The following is a 23035-nucleotide window of genomic DNA, read 5'->3' on the forward strand; positions in this document are numbered from 1 at the left end:
CTGGATTCTAGATCACTTTGAAATTTTAGTTAACATTGTGGTAAATGGGGTCAAAAATTTAGTTTCTCAATATCTCGGTTAATTATTGACCAAACCCCATGAAATTTGACTCAGGGATGGACAATGGGATCCTCTTTCATATTCCAAAGGCTGATCCGGATCTGATCCAGAAGACTGATTTTATCGCAATTTATATAAAAAATGGGGGTAGTCCTTGGCGGAGGTCTGCGCTCTCTGAGTGCTTTTCTAGTTTGATTATATTTTGGTATGCGACAACTAGGGTTCGGCGGTAATACAGGATTACATTATTCCGCGGTATCAAAAGTAGCAACGGTATAAGTTTCATTACCGTCATTAAAAAAAAATCTGTAGCGCAGGACCTAATATAATGTTATAATTTATTGATATCTAAATTAGTTTGCGCTGCACAAATGAATGCGTGGTTATATTTTCAATTTAATGCTATCACGATTTATTTATTTACCGTATTTTCCGGGCTATGAGACGCGCTCTTAAGGCTCCAACCCCTTCAAAAAAAACAATTGCACGCCCCGCAATCCAGAGCGTCCTATACACGAATCCACTCGGGTGTCCCAGCAGCACGACTTCAGTAAACTACAAAGCCACACCAACCGCAGCCACACTCATCACTCCACACGGACGAGGAACGGAACGGAGGAATAAACCGAAAAAGCGAGTGCAATGTGACACTTTTAGACACAACTGAACAACTGAGTCACTGCGAACACGCCGACAATCCAGCGGTCCCAGACAGCAGCCTCCCTACACGCCACAACTGAACAAAGCCCAGAGTCACCGTGAACACCACAAACAAAGTCCCACTCACCCATCCAACTGTTGTGTTTCGTTTAAAGTCCGGTGCGGTTTATTTGTAAAAAAAAGTTTGACAAGACCATTTAATGACAGTGCGCCTTATAATCCAGAACGCCTCATAGCCCGGAAAATACAGTGTTCAATATTTTACCAGGTAAGTCAGTTGAGAACACTTTCTCATCCACAATGATGACCTGGCCAAGAGGCAGAATAAAACAAAAGAACAAACAGAAAACACTGACACATAAACTATAACATGAAACAGTGAACAGACATTGAAGACAGTGAAACAACTGCAGATTAAAGATATAAAAGTGTTAAAAACATGTGCAGTTATCTTGTAAAATACTCTGGATGGGGTTTTTAAAAGTCGGCAGAGGTAAAAATGAACTAAGTTTTAAAGTCTGTTGAAGGTGGTTCCAGTCACTTGCTGCAGAAAACTGAAATGAGGAACGGCCGAAAGCTGTGCGGGCTTTAGGAGCGACCGGGGTTATGTATCTGTTGGAGCGCAGTGTGCGTCTGGAGCTGTGGATTTAAACTAATAGTGTCTATAATGTTTCTTTTAACTGCGTGGGGAGATGACGTTCGATTAGTTTTGTTCCATTGTTACATGAAGCTCAGAAGGGACGACCAAGACAATATTGGCGATTCAAACAAACAAACAAGCAAACAAGTTGGTCCCCGAAAAAATGCTAGTACTTCTGCAATTTGGCAGCATTTTGGCTTCAGGCGCATATTTGTTTACGTTTTATAGAAACTTAAAACCACGTGGCTCATTTGTATAAACTATTAGTGCTCTTTGTGTTGCTGATGCAGTTCAGCTTCTGTCGGATTAAAGGACACGACTCAGTGGATTATAAGTGTTCTTTCTGTGACAGAGGATGTTCTGCTGACGCTGCGTCTGTTCTGTATCACATTGAAGATGGTTCATGTGAAACTTTTCAGAGATGATAAATCTGGAGGTCATACGCATAGACTGTACAGCGATGCAGCTTCATACCTTACCAAAGTCATACTAAAACATTTTGGTAATACGTTAATACCATATACCACAGTTAAAATCTTGAGAAGGTTTAACAATATTAAAATTTGGATACCGCCCAACCCTAGCGACAACTAGAAACAAGCACTTGCCAGAGGTTCCTAAGAAGGTTCCGTACTCTATATGCACCGTCATTGGAGGAATGGAGCCGCTGTCTCTTGATCCGGACGGTTTGTCGCATATTTGTGACAGTTGGCATTAAGGGGACAGTCTGGAATTTTGGACATAGGGCCTCATTTCCTAGTGAGCCAGAGTGTTGGAGATGTGGAGACACTTTTATAAATATTCCATCCAGTCCTTGTATTTGCAGAGGTCGCTGGTGCTGGGCTAGTGCATGTCAGTCTGGCGCACTAGAAAATGAGGTCCTATGTCAAAAATTTCAGACTGTCCCTTTAAGAAGGTATTGGTACAGGGGAATATCATGGCAAACTATAATACTGAAACTACTTTAGGTAACTTCTGCAATTAAAAATAAAGCAGGATTATCCCAGTAAAGCGTTAAAAAAATTACGCTATTTTCTGATCTATGTTATAATGTTTCTCCATTCACCTTCACTAGAACCATTTGGATAATTTCAGCCCCGGAATCGCCGATCTCTGCTGAACAAAATGTAAAAAGTAGCTGCTGACTTGAAAACTCACAAGGTCAAAAGGTGGAACAGAGCATTTTGAGTTCTGGAGAAGTAAACAGACCAATAATAAAGTGTTACTCAAACATGTGTGAATGGAACAAAACAACTCTGGGCATATTTTTTGTCGAGGGAACAGCGTTATAAATTGGCTCACAGGAATCAATTTTGTGTAATTTATGACCTTATCTTGCGTTATAGAGCAGTTTCAGTATTATAATTTATCACGGTATATCTCTGTAGCACTTCAAAATCATTTATCGTGACCGACCTAAGTGTATTCCTTTAGCCCCGACTACCACCTTTTATGCTGCATTATGGATGCTTTTATCTGTATGGGATTGTGTGGGGTGGAGTATGAGCCCGGCCAGCTTTCGACTCTTAACACCGAGAGTCTATTTACTTTGAAAAATCCACAGGAGCCTCTAAGCCTAAGTACTTGCCCAGATATTTGATCAAATCTCTTCTACCACTTTTTCAGAGGTGTTGGGTTTTTTTTAGAGCTCATGGAGTGCCGCCAATCTCTGCCTCTCCGGACTTTTGGAGCTAAGAAAAATCCTGCCTTATACTCGTAGTACAGTTACCTGCCCAGCCAGAACCGCACGCTTTGGAAAAACTTTACAAAGTCGAGGGGATCTGGAGCTGTGTCCTGTCCCCCTGATTTCAGAGGATGTGATTGACAGGCGGATTAACCAATCAGAGAGATGAATGCTCTGTTTGTGTCAAAAACTAACATGGCTGCTTATACATATTAAAAAAAAAAAAAAAAAAAAAAAACAGCTAAAAACTTTTTTGTTTGCTTTGTTGTTTTCTAATGTGTGCATTGTGTCGCCATGGTAACTACTGAATCTGCCATACATATACAGGTACAAAAAAACAAAAAAGTATAAAGTACCAAAACACCAAAATACCAAAAAAAAATAATAATAATAAAAAAAAAAAATCTAACAAAAAAGTAAAATAAAATAAATAATAAACAAAATAATAAAATAATAAACAATAAAGCTATAAAATTATTTGTGTAAAATATGTGTCTTCGCCTCTTCAGAAACATTTAGTTTTTGTGCCGTGTTTTTGTCAGTTTTGTTTGATGCCATATGTTTGACGGACAGCTAAGCAAGCATATGCAGCTGAGCTTGGCGTCTGCCCCGAAGGCTGTTGTAGACATTTCCTGCTGTAGTTTTGGCGACGGCAACACAGAGAACAAGTTTGTCCAGTACTTACACTGTATAGAATAACATTGTTCCAGAAGAACCGTCCACCAGAGAACATTAAGTGTTAGAAAAGATTCAACAGGAAACGTCCACAACAGCTTCTGAAGCTCCAAACTTTGTTGCCTGTTAAACACAAATTAGCCAATGGGAATGCATCCATGTAAATCCCACCCACCTTTTACGTTTGTGCCAAAACTGCGACCAAAAAGTCAGGGAGCGCAAACGAGAGAGCTGGAATCGTAACCAAAAAAAAAAAAAAAATGGCATCAAACAAGGCTGAGAAAGACATGGAACAAAAATAAAAGAGCCAAAGATGCATATTTTACACAGTTACACAAATAATTTGACTCCGATCTTACATATTTTATTTGGTATTTTGATTTATAATTTTTCTCTTGATGTTTTAAAAGTTGTTCTTTAAACTTTTTGACTCAAAATTGATTCCATAGTACAGCCCTGTCACTACAGAGTATCAATACCCACATCATCCTCCATTTTTATCCCCCTTTTTTCTAATCCTCTGGTGGATTAACCATTCAGAGAGACACATGTTCTGTTTGTATCAAAAACAAACATGGCTGCTTACACTAAAAAAAAGAGAAAAATCAACATAAAATACTGAGAAACAATGCGGATTTTTACAGAATCAACAGTCAAAGCACCAAACTATTACTTATTTACGGTAAATGTACTTTTCTACCTTTTATACTCACACACACAAAGCGCTTTACATTAAAGAACCACTCACCTATTCACCAGTGTACGCAGACACTTGGGTTAAGTGTATGGCCCAAGGACACCATGCCAGCATTCATCTGTGGGAGCTGGAATCACAACATGAACCTGTGAGTCAGTGGATCTGAACGCTCTACTAATGTTTACGTCGAACCGCCAACCTTCGAATCAGTGCACAAACGTTCTACCAACTGAGCTACTGTGGGTAAAAGAAGTTAGATATTTAGTTCTGAATGTTACTAGAAATTTCTTGAGCAGATGTCTTCCACATTTGAGAGACACGTGCTACAAAAATTACCAGCCGTGGTTGGACTTTCTCAAGTTTGGACAGAGGTTTTTCACTGTCTATTGTCCCTTGTGGATCTAAAACAACATGCAGAAGTTAGAGGCTGGTCAGGCAAACAGTCCACGCTCACGACACGAACCTTGTCCACAAACGCACAAAGTTTACATCCTGCATATCATTATCATTCCAGAGCTGCTGGCGTGTAATTATCAGCCTTGGCTTTGATTAGTCTCTCTGTAACAAGCTAATTAGATGGAGCCTTGTAAAATCATCTGAGCCATTACCGCAGAGACATGGCTGGGAGAGACACCAACAAGCAGAAGGCAAGAATGCACCACGCGCTCCTTCCTCACAAAGATTTGATAGTCGACTAAATGTTAAGTGCCTGTGCTCTGATTTTCTTTTGATTAAGTGCCTTTTTAAGCCCTCCTACTCGTAATAGAATCTTTATCCCTTCTCCTTATTCATCACGAAAGGATTGTTCTATCTTGAAGCGCAGGGTCACGTGGCTTAAATTGCGAGAACTGCTGCTGTCGACATTTTCAGCGATAGCATCGGAGCACTGATTGGTTTTCCTGCCCCCGCGATACAGTAGCTATTTATCCAAAAACCCAACTATCGTCAGATCAGAGTCAGAAGTTGTCCCTCGGCGGTGCAACTTTAAAGCTGAGAAGAAAGCTAGATTAATTCTGCGCTCCAACTTCCTGCAGCCACTGTTATTATCCCTCTAACAATCCTTTTAAGAGCTGTCACACACTTTAGCGCTATTGTGTTTTGTTAGTGAACGTTCCACAGCTGGTCTAAAGTGCAACACATAGCATTTTTCATCAAAATGCATCTTAGCTGTAAGCCGGTTGAAATAGAAATAGAGTCTGTGATCTCGGGCTGCTTTGTGTTTCCAGTCAAGAGAAGCTCGTGCTGCTGGAGAATGCTCTGCACAAGATACATTGCAGAGTTTTATTCAGTTTTAATGTTCTGGTAGAAGTCTGTTGTAATCACAGCTCTCAGGAGAAACATATGACTTTATACATCTTAGATACAGATACGGATTAAGTCACACACAGACAGTTAAAACCAGCTCATCTGTTAAATCAGCCCTTTGAGAGAGCATCATTAAAGTGAGACTGTGTAACTTTCTGGGGATGGCACATCACCTGCATAAAACAAAACGCTGCATCCAAAAGAGAAAATTAAAACCACTCTTCTACATGGGAATAAATACGTTTTATTCTATACTGTGGCCAAAGGAACATTTCCATGGAAACAAGCAGGAGGTTAAATAAGAGTCAGGTATGTGGAGATGCAATAAAACCACCCCAAAAGAAAAAAACAAACATGGTTTTGTCTCATTTTGTCGCAGAGTTCTACTTTTACAGTGTAGTAGGAAATCAGGAGCTTAACTCATTTACTAAAAGGCTGGTATACCACGGCTTTAAAAGCTTTTTTATCAAGTACAAATAAAGCCCTTGGTCACAAACCAGAAAGTTGTTATATAACAGGATTTGATATCCAAGTTACTTTTAGTTTTCAAATACCTCTAAGGTAGCTACCCCCAGTAAACACATGCAGAGTGTGTGTGTAAGAGCAGAGTGACAGTGACATGCTAAAGCTAGCCTCCTCAGGTGCTGTGTGTGTGTGTGTGTTTGTGTGTGTCACATCCGTCTTTGTCTGGCTCACGGTGCATGCGCTGCTTTCAGTTTGTCCTGGCAGGGGTTCTCTCTCAGGGGTGAAGCAGATGTCCTCCGTGGGGGCCAGCTCGCTGAACTGGTTGGCAGCTCTTCTGACATTTCTTCATGCCACGTTGACACCAGATCAGAGCCAATATTTGCAGAACACTGTCTTATAGTTGACTGTTCAGTGACTTGCTCCACTTTGCAGGAATAGACTACAGTCAAATGTGCCCCAGATTTGGTGTGCAGCAGTATGAGGAGCTTGTGTGCACATTGTTTCTATGTGATTGTGTCAGTTTAATGCAGAAAACACCCAGTGTCATTTGTGGTAATTGGCAGTGCAGTGTGCAGTGGCCGCTCTTGTAATGCACCTGTTCATGCTTCTCTCAGGATCTGCAGCTCTTGCTCAGTCTGGTCGGGCTCAGGGTGAGCGAGGAGGTAATTGGATTCCTGGAATCTTCTTATTCACTCCAGTGCGGCGGTGCGGCCGTGTGCAGGCGACAAAATGCCCCCGGCCACTCGGCTTCGTGGCACTGCCCCCATGGGAAGATCAAGGTAGCTTTACACAGCAGAGCCAGATGAGACTGGAGCTAAGGCTGGCTCCCATGGGAATGCCCAGTCTTAAGACTAAGATGGAATCCTTAATGGATAAGGTTTTGGTGACGTCACACTCAGCAGCTCGTTCCAATCCTACCGATCAGCGCCAGCGCCGTCTGGAAGTGACAACATGTCGAACAAAAGGATCAGGGAAAGGCATTTAGTGACTGTGACCCAGACACTGTGTTACTGTGTTACTGTTAGAGCCGCACAGCTGTAAGGACACTTGTATTGTGCATTTGTATTGTGCTTGTTTGTTGTCAGTAATGTTCTTTTAATTATGATGTTTCTCATCTTTCACATACAGTTTTTAAAGTTATATCCAGAAAACAAGTGCTTACCCTTATACAGCCAGTACTGTTTTTAGAATCTTTTAAATGGAAACTGTTGAATTATCAATCATGAGACCCACAGTAACTGAAACTAGACACTGAGACATAAATACAACAGGATTTGGGCCTATTCCTTTCCTTTAACAGAGCCAGTATAAGACAATGTGACAATGTAAAGTAAATGTCATTTTATCGTATAAAAAGACTTAGACTTAGACAAACTTTATCGATCCACAAAATAAATTATTTGGACACAATAGCTCACACATCACAATATAATACAAAAACAACAAAGAGCAACACTATAAATGGTATTAATGAATTCAAAATAAGTCAGAAAAATAGAAAGACTCGTGTCAAGTAAGGCAGAGTGGGTTAGAGGATGTCAGTACAAAAATCAGCACAAAAGGAGTATTATCTTTTGTGGTTTCGCTGCTAGTTCCAAGCATCAAGCCTTTTCCTCATTGTTAAAATCAAGTGTGCAATTTTAGTATTACGACTACGCTCGGAGAATCAATTTGAACCAGCTTGTTTGGACAGCTGTGGCGCTCATGTTTTGTCATTTTTCTATTACTTTAAAACATCATGTGCAGATTTGACTATGAGCAGATTTTCTAGCACCTCAACACTGCATTCTCCTCTACATGCTGCAGATGTACCATTTATACTAATCCCACTGCGTTATGTTGTGTCAGCTGCTTGGGAAGATTTCTATCACACATCCTTCTACTTATTCGTCTGGTTTTTGAACGTGCTTTAGCTTCGTCTGGCTGCTTGTCTCCCTCAGTAACTCCGCACTTACACGACAGCTGTCACTTTGGGTAACCGCCGCTCTGTTACTATCTCTCCCCTCTCCCCCAGGCCCGGACTGGTACCTGAACAAGGTGAAGCTGAAAATCGCTGATGTCAATGACAACGCTCCCGAGTGGAGTATGAGGCCGTACCCGTACCTGGCTGTGGTCTCCCCGGAAGCCCCCGCAGGAACGTTTGTGTACCAGCTCCAGGCGTACGACGGCGACGAGGGGAGGAGCGGAGAGCTGGAATATTTTCTGTCTGATGGTAAGATTCGGTGCAATCACGTAGATCTTCTGCTGCTTCATGAAACTTCAAATTTGTGGATTTCTAATAATATCACAATATTTTATACTCCAGTAATATTTAAAGGTCCTGTATTACACAAAAGTTGATTCTTAAGAGGTTTAAGTCATGTCATAATGTTACGTCGTCAAAAATATACATGGAGTTGTGTTGTTTTTCATTCAGATGTTTGAGTATCGTATTTTTCAGACTATAAGGCGCACTTAAAATCCTTTAATTTTCTCAAAAATCGACTGTGCGCCTTAAAATCCAGTGCGCCTTATGTATTAATTTTGGTTGTGCTTACTGACCTCTAACCAATTTTATGTGGTACATGGCACAGAAAATCTGTCAAAATGTTTTAGTACGACTTTGGTAAACTAAGAAGCTGCACCGTTTGATGGATTGTCGGAGCATTACGGCTACTGTAGTCAGGAGCCTTGCGGAGTAAAGGGTGAAGTATAGTTCTGTGTTGACATTTATGACATCAATTAAATGCTACAGAGAATATATGTCCATTCATATATACAGTCTATGATCTGCAGACTTAGTCCGACAGAAGCGGACCGGATCAGCGCACAAAGCGAACAGTATTTTCAGGGCTTATAGTTTATGCAAATGAGCCATGTAGTTTTTCAGTTTCATTTCTATAAAATGTAAACAAATGTGCACAAAGCTGCATTAAACACATTATTACTCTATGTATATTTGAGTCCTCCTTATAGGAAACAAAAAATACAAACTTAAATTATCCACCCACATTCACATTCATAATCCACATTCACCAAAACAGGGAGGCAACGCCGGGTGAATTACACCATGATCTGCTAATGGATCATGGACGCCTGGGCTAAAGGATCAGTCTCAATTGTCGTCTGTTTGTTTCACTTAATGCGCCTTATAATCCGGTCTATCTTATGCATGAAAGTAGACGAGTGAATTCAACATCATTGATATTGCACCTTATAATCCGGTGCGCTTTATAGTCCAAAAAATACGGTAATCCTTTATTATGAGTCTGTCTACATCTCCAGTACTCAAAATGCTCTGTTCCACCTTGTGATGTCATGAATAGCAGTAGTTTTCAAGTTCACAGCTACTTTTTACCTTTTTCTTCAGCAGAGATTGGCAATTCCAGAGCTGAAATGATGAATCAAATTATTTCGGCGAAGGTGTATGGAATGTAAAAACACAAACATCACAAGGTGGAACTGAGAACAACAGCTTAAATATGCAAGGTTCGTGTGTTAAATGTGAAACAAAACAACTCCAGCTCTGTTTGTGATGAGGAAACGACATTATAACATCAGAAAATAGCGTAATATATAGTCCTTTTAACGCAGATAAGGGCTGGTGAAAGTAATATTGTTAAAACATAGATTCTTGTTATAATATAGGGGATTGTATGGTGTGGTCAGTAATAGAAATGATCAGGTTCAACATTATAATTTTACATTCAGATATGTCTTATAAAAGTATAATGTAATCAATAGGGCAATCTGGGAGTCCTATTCTACATTCTGAAAACCACCAATACTTTTTTATACGTATATTTTTAATAATTGAACATCCTCTTAATAATAACAGTTCAGTTTGGGCCATTATGCTATTATGTGGTTACATTATCGAATGGTGAGAGATCAGGGTTGTGCAGAGTTCAGCCTCCATAAGCGTCGCAATTGGTGAATTTTTTGCTGTCAGTTTTCACAGTAATGTAAGTGTATAATTTTAATGGCTGCAGACCTCCACCAGGATGCACCTCCACCCACAGGTCCCTCACAACTTTGTATTAGTTTACTTTATAAACCACTTAAAGGTGCGTTGTGTAAGTTTTCTTTCCTTTTCTCCATGGAGACGTTGTTGTTTTGTCTGGAATGTTTCACAGTGTCGTATTATTAAACCTTATCTTTATGGAAACCAAACCAGACCAAGTTACAGGTCAGAATGGTTGTTTTTTGAGCTATAATACCATTTGTAATTGAATACAGTCGTCCCTCGATATCGCTCGCGGTTTACTTTCGCGGTCTTGCTGTTTCGTGGATTTTTTATTTATTTATTTTTCCAGTTTTGCGTTCTTTATTTTACAGTTTATAAACGCGTATTGTGTCCCTCCCCCTGCATCCTGATTACAGGCGGACATGCGGGCAGGTAGTGATTACACACGGGCGGGTCAGGACTACACCAGGACTACACCAGAACTAAACCAGGTCTAAACCAGGACTAATCTTGGACTTAAGAGAGAGAACCCCAAGCAGGGTGTCCGGAAAGCGCGATTGGGCGACGGCTGCGATTAGCTCCGTGAGGTGTGGAGCTCTGAGCCGGTCCTTTCTCCTGCAGTCACCTGAGCCCATCCCCACAGGAAGTTCTGGTTTAGTCCTGGTTTAGTCTTGTTTTAGTCCTAGTTCAATCCTAGTTTAGTCCTCCTCTTCAGTCCTGGAATCAGTTTTAGGTTAGTTCTAGTTTAGTCTTGGTTCAGTCCATGGCGTAGGCAGCGCATAAATTTGATATAATCTCGGATTAACAGGTGGGTGCAATGTTGTACTGCGCGGGTGAGGTGTAGTACTGCGCGGGTGAGGTGTAGTACTGCATGTGTGCGCTGTTGTACTGCGCTGTTGTACTGCGTGGGTGTGGTGTTGTACTCTGGTGTTGTACTGCGGTGTTGTACTGCGGTGTTGTACTGCAGTGTTGTACTGCAGTGTTGTACTGCGCGGATGCGGTGTTGTACTGCATGGGTGCGGTGTTGTACTGTGCAGGTGCGGTGTAGTACTGCGGTGTTGTACTGCACAGGTGCGGTGTTGTACTGCGCTGTTGTACTGCATTGTACTGTGGTGTTGTACTGTGCAGGTGCGGTGTTGTACTGTGGTGTTGTACTGTGGTGTTGTACTGTGGTGTTGTACTGCGCTGTTGTACTGCATTGTACTGTGGTGTTGTACTGTGCAGGTGCGGTGTTGTACTGTGGTGTTGTACTGTGGTGTTGTACTGTGGTGTTGTACTGTGGTGTTGTACTGCGCTGTTGTACTGTGGTGTTGTACTGTGGTGTTGTACTGTGGTGTTGTACTGTGGTGTTGTACTGTGGTGTTGTACTGCGCTGTTGTACTGTGGTGTTGTACTGCGGTGTTGTACTGCATTGTACTGTGGTGTTGTACTATGGAGGTGCGCTGGTGTACTGCGCTGGTGTACTGCCCTGTTGTATTGTATGGGTGCGGGTCTCCAAAAACTGACCCGTGCAGGACTCTGCTCTGTTGGGCTCCATTACGGAATAAATTAATCTTCAGTTTGTTGCATAAAGAAGGAGGAAAATAACATAAGGACGACAGCAGCAATAAGTTTAAAGAAGGATGTAAAATTACCTGTTCTGTCTGAGAAAAGTGTATAAAGTGTGTGGTGAGGGGTTTTACAGCTTTAAAACAGATATACTTTGCGGATTTCACCTATCGCGGGTTATTTTTTGAATGTAACCCCTGCGATAAACGAGGGACCACTGTAAATGTAAGGTAGAGCTGTTTAATGTCATACTGTGGAACATTCCAGGCAGAGTAATGACATCTCCACAGAAACAAGCAGGTGATGGACCCCCAACCGCAAAGCCACCTAGTGCACTTTTAATTACACTTTCTATCAACTGTTGCCTTGGTTCATTGTCTATTATAGGTCATTAAAGGTGATGAAGCTCGTTTCACATTGTTTAGACTGAAAGACTTCACAGACATTTAATCAATAGATGTAATTTCTAGTTTGAAATTAACTCATTTTGTGTTGTCTCCGATCTACTCTTCTTACGTGGGTTAATTAGCAGGTTAAAACATGTAACAAAAGAGATCGTAAACTGTCAGTAGTGAACGTATGCCATAGGCCCTGTGTCAGTGAAGATCAGGCACAAGTTTGTAATGGTTATGTAATGTAATAGAAAAAGGGAACAGGGTTTGGGCTTATCTTAGTATAAAACAGCTTTAGTAACATTAATGGAACAGAGCATTTTGAGCTTTGGGGTTGTAAATTGTGTAATAATAAGTTTAAAACATGTCAGAATGAAACAAAACACAACTTCAGGTAAACAATGAAAACTGGAGGGTTAAAATTCCAGGGTAAAATATTTCAGAGTGTTACAGAAAGTGCTATTTTAACTATATGAAAGTTAAATGAGGGTTCAAGTTGGGGTTGTTTGCCAAAGTTGATATATTTGATGTGAATTCAACTTCTCCTAGTGTTAATTCAACTTCCCTTAGTGTTAACTTGGCTCCTCCCACCCACCACTTCAAACTCCCACGAGAGAAAACCAGTCTGGACCAGTTTTGTACATAATTTCATCTTAAATGAACTAAACTAAAGTGTAAAAATAAAACATCTCTGTGTTTTGTTTAGCTAAATCAGAATAACTCTACAAAGTGTTATCCGTTTACTCTCGAAATGTTAATATAACTCTTGATTTTGGGGTTAAACAGGAACTTTAGCCCAGTGTTACTTAATTGGAAAGGAGGTGAAAGGAGTTAACTTATGGACAAAGATATAAAAGAATCAAGTACAATGATTTCATTAAAAAAAAACAAAAAAACAAACACATAAAATCAAAAGCAATGTGTATGTATGAAAAAGAAAACTAAGTTGTTGTCCATAACAGTGAAGATTTCTGTTTGCAATTCATTACTAATTGTGCCTGAACTGAAAGGTAGTGATTTCAAATGTTTTAAAGTGACTATCAGTGTTGATGTATTGTCTTGAAGAGGGAAAAGGGGGCAGATAATATAATCTTCTTTACGCTCCTTTTCATTTCTTGTATGTTTGATTGTGACACTGTTGATGTCTTTTTATGCTTTATGAATGAAATAAATAAACAAATAAAAATAATTAATCGGAATGTAACAATAACCAAAATATCGTGATGTCGTGGGCTATCACAGTATATCGAATCACAAGTTCCTTTGCTTAAATACATGGTTTTATAGTAGCAACAGCTTATAAACATAGAGAACTACATATCCCATGATTCATTTCAGTGCAGACAACATGAAGAAATATGTTTTTTACTTGAATTTTTGGGATTATGACGGAAATAATTCACCTCAATTTTGTCAGGGTATTTTAAAAGCAAAAAAAGTGTCCCATCTTTAATTATCAGCCTCTGCAAAATATCGCAATAAATATCGTACCATGAGATGCATATCGTGATAATATCGTACAGAGAGATTTGGATATTGTTACATCCCTAGAATATGACAATAAATGCTGTACCAGATGACTGGTCAAAGCATTTTATAATGTCAGTTTTGTTATTATGTTGTATGTCGTAATATCGTGAGGTTTCCCACAATATCGCAATAAATATCGTACTGTGAGGTTCAGATCGTGACGATATCGTATTGTAAGACTTGGATATCGTTTCACCCCTATTAATTAAAATTCCCAAAATGTTAAATTAACTCTAGAACAGATTGGACTGATTCTGTGAGAGTCAATTTTAACACTCCACTTTTTGTCTTGTTTGTTCTTGAGGAGGTAACAACATTATAACATGTCTTAAAGCTCACAAGAGTCAATTTTGAGTAATATAGTCCGATGAGGTTCATTTGGTCTGCAGATAATTTATGTTATTAGGTTCTTTTTTCACACCAAGAGTTTGTTTTCATACCTGACAGTTTTGACTGCTCACTAGCGGTCTTCCTCAGAGTGCCACTAGTGAGCAGTCGAAACTGTCAGGTACGAAAACAAACTCTTGGTCTGAAAAAAGAACCTAATAACACACATTTGCATAATATAAGACCTTTAAATTCTGAAGAGCAGTACGATGTTATAGCCTGTTTTTATTCTTAGTTTATCATCCTTGAAATACACCAAAACATGTCACTTCTTTTAATTAGACTCTTTACCCCCAACCTTGATCTCAGTCGGTTAATTTGCCCCCCGAAAATCCACAAGAGAAATTGTTTCCTTAAAATATAAAGAAAAAACTGCTCTACAACCATAAAAATAAACAGATTTAGTCAAACACCAGCGCGGTCACAGACGACCAGCTCCCGGCAATCACGCACTCATTCATGCATACACTCACTCAGTGTTTAGGTGTCCATTAACTTCACTGTGGGTCTGTCAGTCCATCTCTGCTGAAACTCACACTGCCAGGGGCTTTAGAGTGTTTGTGTACGCTCCTCTCCTGTGTCTCTCCTACACACACACACACACACACACACACACACACACACACACACACACACACACAAGCACTCACATGTTGGGTTTATGTGCTTCTTGCGGACATGACATTGACCTACATTCATTTCCTGGAGACTGATCCTATAACCATCACAGTCACTACTTGCCTACGCAAAATCTGGACCCTAACCTTCACCTACTTGTGAGCTTTAAGGGCTCTATATTACACACACACACAAAAAAAAAAAAAAAAAAAACTGACTCGTGTGAGCTTTTAGCTATATTACAATAAGGGTTCCCACTTTTTTTACTGACAAAATTTCAAAACTTTTCCATGACTTTTTAAAAACCCAAAGTGAATTTATTTTTAAATGTATTATTATTATTATTATTATTTAAATTTATTATTTATTTTATTTGTATTTATTTTTGTTTTTTTTTTGCACATATATAACAATAAAAAAAAAAAAAAACACTAGATAAACACATTAGGTATCACACTAGATTAAAAAAAAAAAAAAAAAGTAGGTGCCGGAAAAGACAAAAACCCAAAAGGGCTTATGATATATAGTATAGTTTTATAGTGTATTTTTTATTTTTTTAATATTTAAAAGAAAAAGAAAATAATAACAACAACAACAACAACAACAACAACAACAACAACAACAACAACAACAACAACAACAACAACAACAACAACAACAACAACTACAACAACTACTACTACTACTACTACTACTACTACTACTACTACTACTACTACTACTACTACTACTACTATTACTACTACTACTACTTACTATTATTTATTATTATTATTATTATATTGTTATAATAACTAATAATAATAATAATAATAAATATAATATAATAAAAGGTGCATATGTTCATAAATAATCATAATAGCCTAATGATAACTTAACAAAACACTGCAGTTACGTGAAACAGATACTAAAATTCCATGGCTTTCCCAGGCTTGGCAAATTACATTTTCAATTTCCATGACTTTTCCAGGATTTCCATAACCCTGGGAACCCTGTATAATGTTGCTACTGCCTCAGAAACATACCCGGAGTTGTCTTTTGTTTCACTCACACATGCTTGAGTAATCCTGGATTATTTGGCTGGCTGCTTCCCTAAAGCTCAAAATAATCTTCTCCACTTTATGATGTAATTCAGTGGTCGTTTTCAAGTTAACAGCTCATTTTACCTTTCGTTCAGGCAAGATCGACAATTCCAGGGCTGAAGTTATACAAATGATTCCAGTGAAGGAGGAACTCAGTTTAAATATGCAGGATTTGTGTGTTTAAACGTGTATGACTGAAACAAAACACAACTTCAGGTCTGTTTATGATGAAGAAACAACATTATAACATAAAAGTGCGTAATCTATACCCTTTAACCTTCATCTTTTTACCATTTATCTTAACTTTAAACAATGCTGTCGTTCTTAAAATAAAGCATTTACATTGTGGGGACCTCATTTTCGTCCTCACAAGTGAACCAGGCCCCATGAACCGAGTGTGTACAGAGTTTAGTAAATACTCATCTACACACTCTGCACGCGTTGCTAGTGTTGACATAGTGGGCCTCTGGAAGTTTGCCAGCGCAGTGGGCCCCCTGGTGGTTTGGAGGATAGAGGTTTGTTTCTATGTCACAGAATGGGGGATGTACTAATCCTGCCAGTGGGGGTTTACAAAGCATTAGTCCTTCGCGCTACTCCCTGATGGGGCTTAAAACGTAATTACTACAAGACACCCCTGGTCTACTATAAACTGTAGGAGGTTTATAATGTTTTAGTCTGCTCAAACACAATGCTGTCACTTCAGTCGTTTGAATTTTTCGCAGTTTTCAAATGTAAATAACCCTCTTTAACCCTCTTATCGTGTACTTAACATTTGAGACTAAAGGAGACGAGAGGAGCGGAGCTTTTGATGAAGTCTGTCCTGACCTCGTGTTTGGAAAAAAAGAGCCCATATTACACTAGTTACTGATCTATGCTATGTTGTTTTTCTCACCACAAGCATACCTGGAGTTTTGTTTTGTTTCATTCACACATTTAGCACAAACTGCATATTTAAGCAGAGTTCTTTTCTCCTTGCGATGTGTAATACAGGAACCGCACCACTGTGTGTTTACACTCCACACACCTTCACTAGAATTATTTGGATCATTTCAGTCCTGGAATTTCACATCTCTACTCAACTAAAGGTAAAAAGTTGCTGTTAACTTGACATCACAAGGTGCAGCAGAGCATTTTGAGCTTTGGAGATGTAGAAAGCAGAGTCCTAGTCTGATTCATCAGCTGGTTTCACTTCATAGAAACTGTCTGACCTCACAGTGTTAGAATTGTCTGTAATAATCAGGTACTTTTTATCATTTAACCAATTGCTGTAATATATATTTGTAATTTGCTAATGACATGGCATAGGTTCAGTCCTGGTTTAGTCCTGGTTCAGTCCTGGACTACTGGGCTGTCGTGACGTATGTAATGCGCCACTAACGAGGCTAACTGGTATATAACGCTTTTCCCAAATCCCGTAGGAAGAAGGGCAATAACGTCTTTCCCTTGATAAAATTCACCAAACATTCTTTTTGTTCCAGCTTTAAATCCTCGATCTCGGGAATCGTTGACAATACTGAATGTATGGCTCTTTGCCGATTGGCTGGTGCCCGAACTCGCATTGCTGCACTTGTCTTCCGATTCCTGACCTAGTTGCTGGAGAGAAATGAAATTGAGCGGAGGCACTAGGTGGCACCGCCTGACTAGCAGAGTCCTGCAAAGGGTCGGGTACCCGCAAATAGTTGCTGAAAGGGTGGGTTTCAACGTTCTGGAATTTTACGGGTGGGTTTGTTAACGGGTAGTGATTACACACGGGCATTTCAGGTGAATCAAATGAACGACTAATGGGAGAAAAATACTTGACGCGCGTCCGCTTGTTTCCGTTGCCCTGGAAACAAGTGCCGTTTCTCGGTCTTTTCCTGGAACGATGGACCAGGCTAAGAGAGTGACTGTGAGAGTGTTTTTATTACATAAAACCATTAGCGGAGGCGATCGGCTCGAAAACTGTACTCCGGGTTTAGTACTGGTCTAGACCTGGTTAAGTCCTGGTTCAGTCCTGGTTCAGTCCTGGCTTAGACCTGGTTAAGTCCTGGTGTAGTCCTGGTGTAGTCCTGGTGTAGTCCTGGCGATCGGCTCTGCGGTTGTGGTGTGTATATATTTATAATTTGTGGCGTAGGTTCAGTCCTGGTTTAGTCCTGGACTAATGGACTTTTGGACAAATGGGCAGACTCCGATTTATCACGGGCACGGGTAGGTAACGGGTGGAATGTTAACATCATGTCACCACTCTGAGGAAGACCGCTAGTGAGCTGTCGAAACTGTCAAGTATGAAAACAAACTCTTGGTCTGAAAAAAGAACCTAATAACATAAATTATCAGTAGACCAAATTAACCTCACTGGGCAAAATATATAACTTCTTTTACCTGAAATAAGTAATAGCTTGGTTCTTTGACTGTTGATTCTGTAAAAATCCACACAGTTTCTCAGTCCTTGTTTGACTCTAATAGAGCCTGTGTCTCTCTGATTGGTTAATCTGCCTGTCAATCACACCCTTTGAAATCAGGGAGACAGGATACGGCTCCAGATCCTCTCATCTTTGTAAAGTTTTGTCAAAGCGTGTGGTTCTGGCTAGTCATGTAAGCACCTAGTTGGGCTGAAAATAAGAAAAACAACAACTCTTTGTAGTTAAAGTAAGAAAGTAAAACATATGTTGCTTGAATTAAGAAAAAAGACTTATTCTATTGGTAGATAATTTTACTTCCATCTACTCAAATCAAGTAAAATCTTGGAACTTACATCGTCCATACCTTACATTTTCTTCCGGTCGAGTTGCTAGGTCTGGGCGGGTGTGGATTTAACTTAATCACAGGTTAACGGGCGGGTGCGGGTCTCCAAAAATGGACCTGTGCAGGACTCTGGTAGACACACTAATATAATAATAAAGGATGTTCATGTTCCTGGGTTTTTATTTGGTCAATATTTATCTCTTTGCTTAACTCAAACTTGTGTGAATGAAACAAAACACAACTCTGAGGAATAGTTTTTGACAAGGTAAGAACATTCTAACGTGGCTTAAAGCTCACAAGAATCAATTTTATGCATCGTAGGAATTCCGTAATTCTCGAATGTAAATAACCATCTTTAACCTTCTTATCCTGTACTTAACATTTAAAGAAGATGAGAGGAGCCGGTCTTTTGATGAAGTCTGCCTGACCCCATGTTTGATCTCCTTGGTAGATGTGCTAAGATCTCATAATGAAGAAATAATCAAATAAAACATATAGAGAAATTAAATGGAAATGTAGTAATTTATTTAAAGGTGCTGTATCTGATCTTTAATAATCATGAAAAACAGAAGTAGTTCATTTAAAATAGTTTGCAGTGGTCCAAAGTTATCCCTCACTTGCTTTATAAACTCCGTGCTGAATATTGGACAATAAAATGCTTTCTAATTTAATGCAGACGGTACACAGCGGACAGTATGTTGACCTCAAGAGCTGCTTACACAAAATATCTGTACTGGAGCAAGGCAATATACCAATACATGGAGGAAAAAATGTATACGGGTTTTTAAATAACAGAAGAATTAATAGACTGGCATTCAATTCTAAATTATTTTCTAAAACTTATATTTAAGAGCCAATATTACGTTATTTTCTGATATGTTATAATGTTGTTTCCTCATTAAAAACATTCCTGGTGTTTTGTTTTGTTTTATTTCATTTGATTCACACATGTTTAACTCACAAAATCCTGCATATTTACGCTGCGTTCTTCTCTCAAACTGAAAACACTCTGTTCCATCTTGTGATGTGATATGGTAATACAGGAAGTGCTCCACGGTGTTTTTAAACTCCATACCATGAATCTATTAAAATAACTGGATAGGGTATTGTTGCTTGTAGCTGCCTCCAGTTGGCGTAGTGGTCACTCACTGGTACTACAGCGACAAAATCCCATGGGCTGAGAGAGAAATTTTCTCATAGAGTGCAGTTTAATCACAAACTGTTTGTGTTCGGCTGCTAGGGCACTTACAACTTTCATAAATGTTGAATTTTGTATTGATTTTTACCTATTTTTTGATCATAAACGTTTTCTCAGCTCAAAATCCTTCAGTTGACTTTAAAAAAACGCTTTATAATCGTTAACTCCGGCCCCGCTCTAGCTCCTCTTGCTCTGATTGGTCAAAGCGATCACGTGATACACTAGACCGCACTTCATGCGTGCACTTGCATGCATTGGCATCTGCCCACAGGAGAAAACAGCACTACTGCACATGCGTAATTGGCCCAGAGCCACCGGAAGTACCTCACTGGGCTAAAGGCGAATCTGGAGTCATGCACCATTGATCACAGCCCATTGACTTGAAAGGATGACCATTTTGAAACCCCGGGGCTTGGTCCATACCATGGATCTATTAAACTAACTGGAGGGTGTTGCTGCTTGTAAGCAGCCGAGAAAGGATTTTTCTCATGGAGCGCAATGTAATCACTGCAGCTGCTTATGTTTGGCTGACAGGGCACCTACAACTTTCAAAAATATTGGATTTTGTGGAGATTTCAGCCTATTTTTATATCATAAACTTTTTCTCAGCTCAAAATCTGTCAGTTGTCTTAAAAAAAAAAAAGCTTTATAATCATTCGCTCCGGCTCTGCTCTAGCTCCTCTCACTCTGATTGGTCAAAGCGATCACGTGATACACAAGACCACACTATTACTACTACTAAGAGAGCACTACTGCGCATGTGCAATTGACCCACAGCCACCAGAAGTACCTCACCCGGCTAAAGGTGAATCTGGAGTCATGCTCCATTGACTCGACCCATTGACTCGAATGGTCGGCCATTTTAAAACCTTGGGGCTTGCTCCATACACCTTCACTACAATCAGTTGGATGATTTCAGCCCTGAAATTGCCACACTAAAGTGAACAAAGAGTAAAACGTAGCCTGTTAACTTGAAAACTACAGCTTCATGGCAACACAAATGGTGTAACGGAGAATTTTGAGCTTTGAAAATTTCAAATACTAATTATAAGGCGTTACTTAAACACAAAACACAACTCCAGGTTTGTTTTTGATGATGTAACAACTAGGGATGTAACGATATCCAAATCACGATAAATTACTATCACGATATGCATCTCATGGTACGATATTTATTGCGATATTTTGGTGCGGCTAATATAATTGTAGATAGGACACTTTTTTGCTTTAAAAATACCTTGACAAGATTTTGGTGTGAATTATTAGTGTCATAATCCCAAGAATTCAAGTAAAAAACATATTTCTTCATGTTGTCTGCGCTGAAATGAATCATGGGATATGTAGTTTCCGATGTTTATAAGCTGTTACTACATTAAAACCATGCATTTAAGCAAAGGAGCATGTGATTCGATATATTTTGACAGCCCATGATATTATTGTGAGACTTTTGACGATACAATATCACGATATTTTGGTTATTGTTACATCCCTAGTAACATTATAACATGCCTAAAAGCTCACGAGTCAATTTTGCGTAATATAGGACCTTTAACAAATGAGTTTTACCTTGCTGTATAATACATTACCCGTCTATAACTAGATCCTCGCACTATGAAGCAATTCATATTAAATTCATCATCTACTCTGTCTCTGCGCTGACACGGGCATCACTTGTACTTGTAAAATGTCTCCTGGCAGTTTCGAAAAACCAACAATTACCCAGCTTGAACTAGAATTAAAGATAGAACATCGTTATAGTCAGTGAATCGCGACTAATATCTACCTGCCATGCATATTTCTGCGCTTGGGCTCCGCTGCCAGAGGAGATTGCTGTAAATAAATCGGCCATGAATTGTAGCAGGTGCAAATAATGACAGAGACAGCTGTTGTGGAGTTCATAACTAAAACAAGCAAAGTGGAGCTGCTACTTGTGTACTGCAGGGAATACAGTGACTGGCCATTCTCGGCAGATTGTCAGATGTCTGTTGTGGAAATAAACGAAGGGCACACACAAAGAGGACGAAAACGTATTTATGTTCAGAGCCTTTTCTTGTCTCGCAGCGTTGGAGCAGTGACCTGTGTAATCTCTCTGCAGGCTTCACTGAACATTAGACGCGCCTTCGGAGGGGGATCTGTTGTGACATAGCAACAAGTTCTAATAAAGGGACCATTATTACGCTTTTTAATGTTGTGCCCTGATTGCAAACGTACCTGGAGTTGTGGTGTTTTCTTGCTTTCGCACGCGTTCAGACTTAGGCGAACTGTATTGATCCAAGGGAAATTATTTAACTCACAAATCCTGCATATTTTGGTTCTTCTCTCAATCGGAAAATAAAAGTTTGGAAAAGTTATTCTTCACTTACTTTAGAAATTCTGTCCAGAATATTGGACAGTACAATGCTTTCTTATTTTGATGCAGACAATAGTTTGATCTCAAGAGCTGCTTACTGAAAATATCTGTACTAGGGCGGTACAATACAAATACAAATACTTGGGGGAAAAAATTGTAAACAGGGCTTTTAAATAACAGAAGAATGGACAATCTTTAATTATTTCCTGACCATTTCCTAAAACTTACCGTAAATTCCGAACTATAAGATGCTACTTTTTTCTCACATTTTGAACCCTGCGGCGAATAAAACGATGCGGCGAATATATGGACGGATTCTTTGTTTGGCACATTGTCCATTCATATATATGGCCTGAGTGCAGAAAACACCTCTGTCTGTGCGATTCACATATCGATCTAGGGTTCACATGAAGTTATGATGCTAAATTGACATGAGTGAGGGGGATACGTCTTACCCGTGTGCGTAAATGACGAGAAGAAACGTCTCAAACTTCAGTAGCCGAACATCAACTCATACCTGATCGATACACATAGCCCCACCCCCAGGAGAGTCTGAAATCTGCTGAAATCCTCCGAGACACTGACACGATACAGACAGGACAGAGGCTCTTTCTGCAGGAGACATGTGCAGTAGAGCACGGGGAGAGACGGGGGTGATGCGCTGAGGAAAATACTAGTTTGATTGTGTTATTTTGCGCTTCATACACACACCCTCCTCATGGAAACCACACAAAGAAATGCAGATAATGCAGCTTGATAAGTTAAAGGCGATTGATTTGACAGAGCTGCTGCACGTGAACTCGGCATCAGTGAGTCGATGGTGAGACGTTGGCGATGGCAGCGTGACGAACTGACTCAATGCAAAAAGACGACAAAAGCTTTCAGAAGCGATAAAAGCAGACGACCCTTAATAACGTTCTTGAAGACGTGGACACCTGCAGCTTATATTCAGGTCTTGCCTATATATGTACAATTTCACAACTTTGTTCAAATTTAGTAGGTGCGGTTTATATTCAGGTGCGCTCAATAATCCGGAAAATACGGTATATTAAAGGACCCATATTATGCTATTTT

General features: G+C 39.6%; 1 protein-coding gene across 1 annotated transcript in view; it reads left to right on the plus strand.

Annotated features, from left to right (window-relative positions):
- Positions 1-23035, plus strand: part of LOC110165906 (neural-cadherin-like) — a 456074-nt gene that overhangs the window by 92311 nt on the left and 340728 nt on the right. The window contains exon 2 of the mRNA XM_055155988.1: positions 8201-8398. Coding sequence (XP_055011963.1) covers positions 8201-8398 — 198 coding nt within the window. The remainder of the gene's footprint in view (positions 1-8200; positions 8399-23035) is intronic.

The sequence above is a fragment of the Boleophthalmus pectinirostris genome, unplaced genomic scaffold (assembly GCF_026225935.1).
Source record: "Boleophthalmus pectinirostris isolate CB_2022bp ecotype Guang Dong unplaced genomic scaffold, ASM2622593v1 HiC_scaffold_2, whole genome shotgun sequence".
NCBI classification, from domain to species: domain Eukaryota; kingdom Metazoa; phylum Chordata; class Actinopteri; order Gobiiformes; family Gobiidae; genus Boleophthalmus; species Boleophthalmus pectinirostris.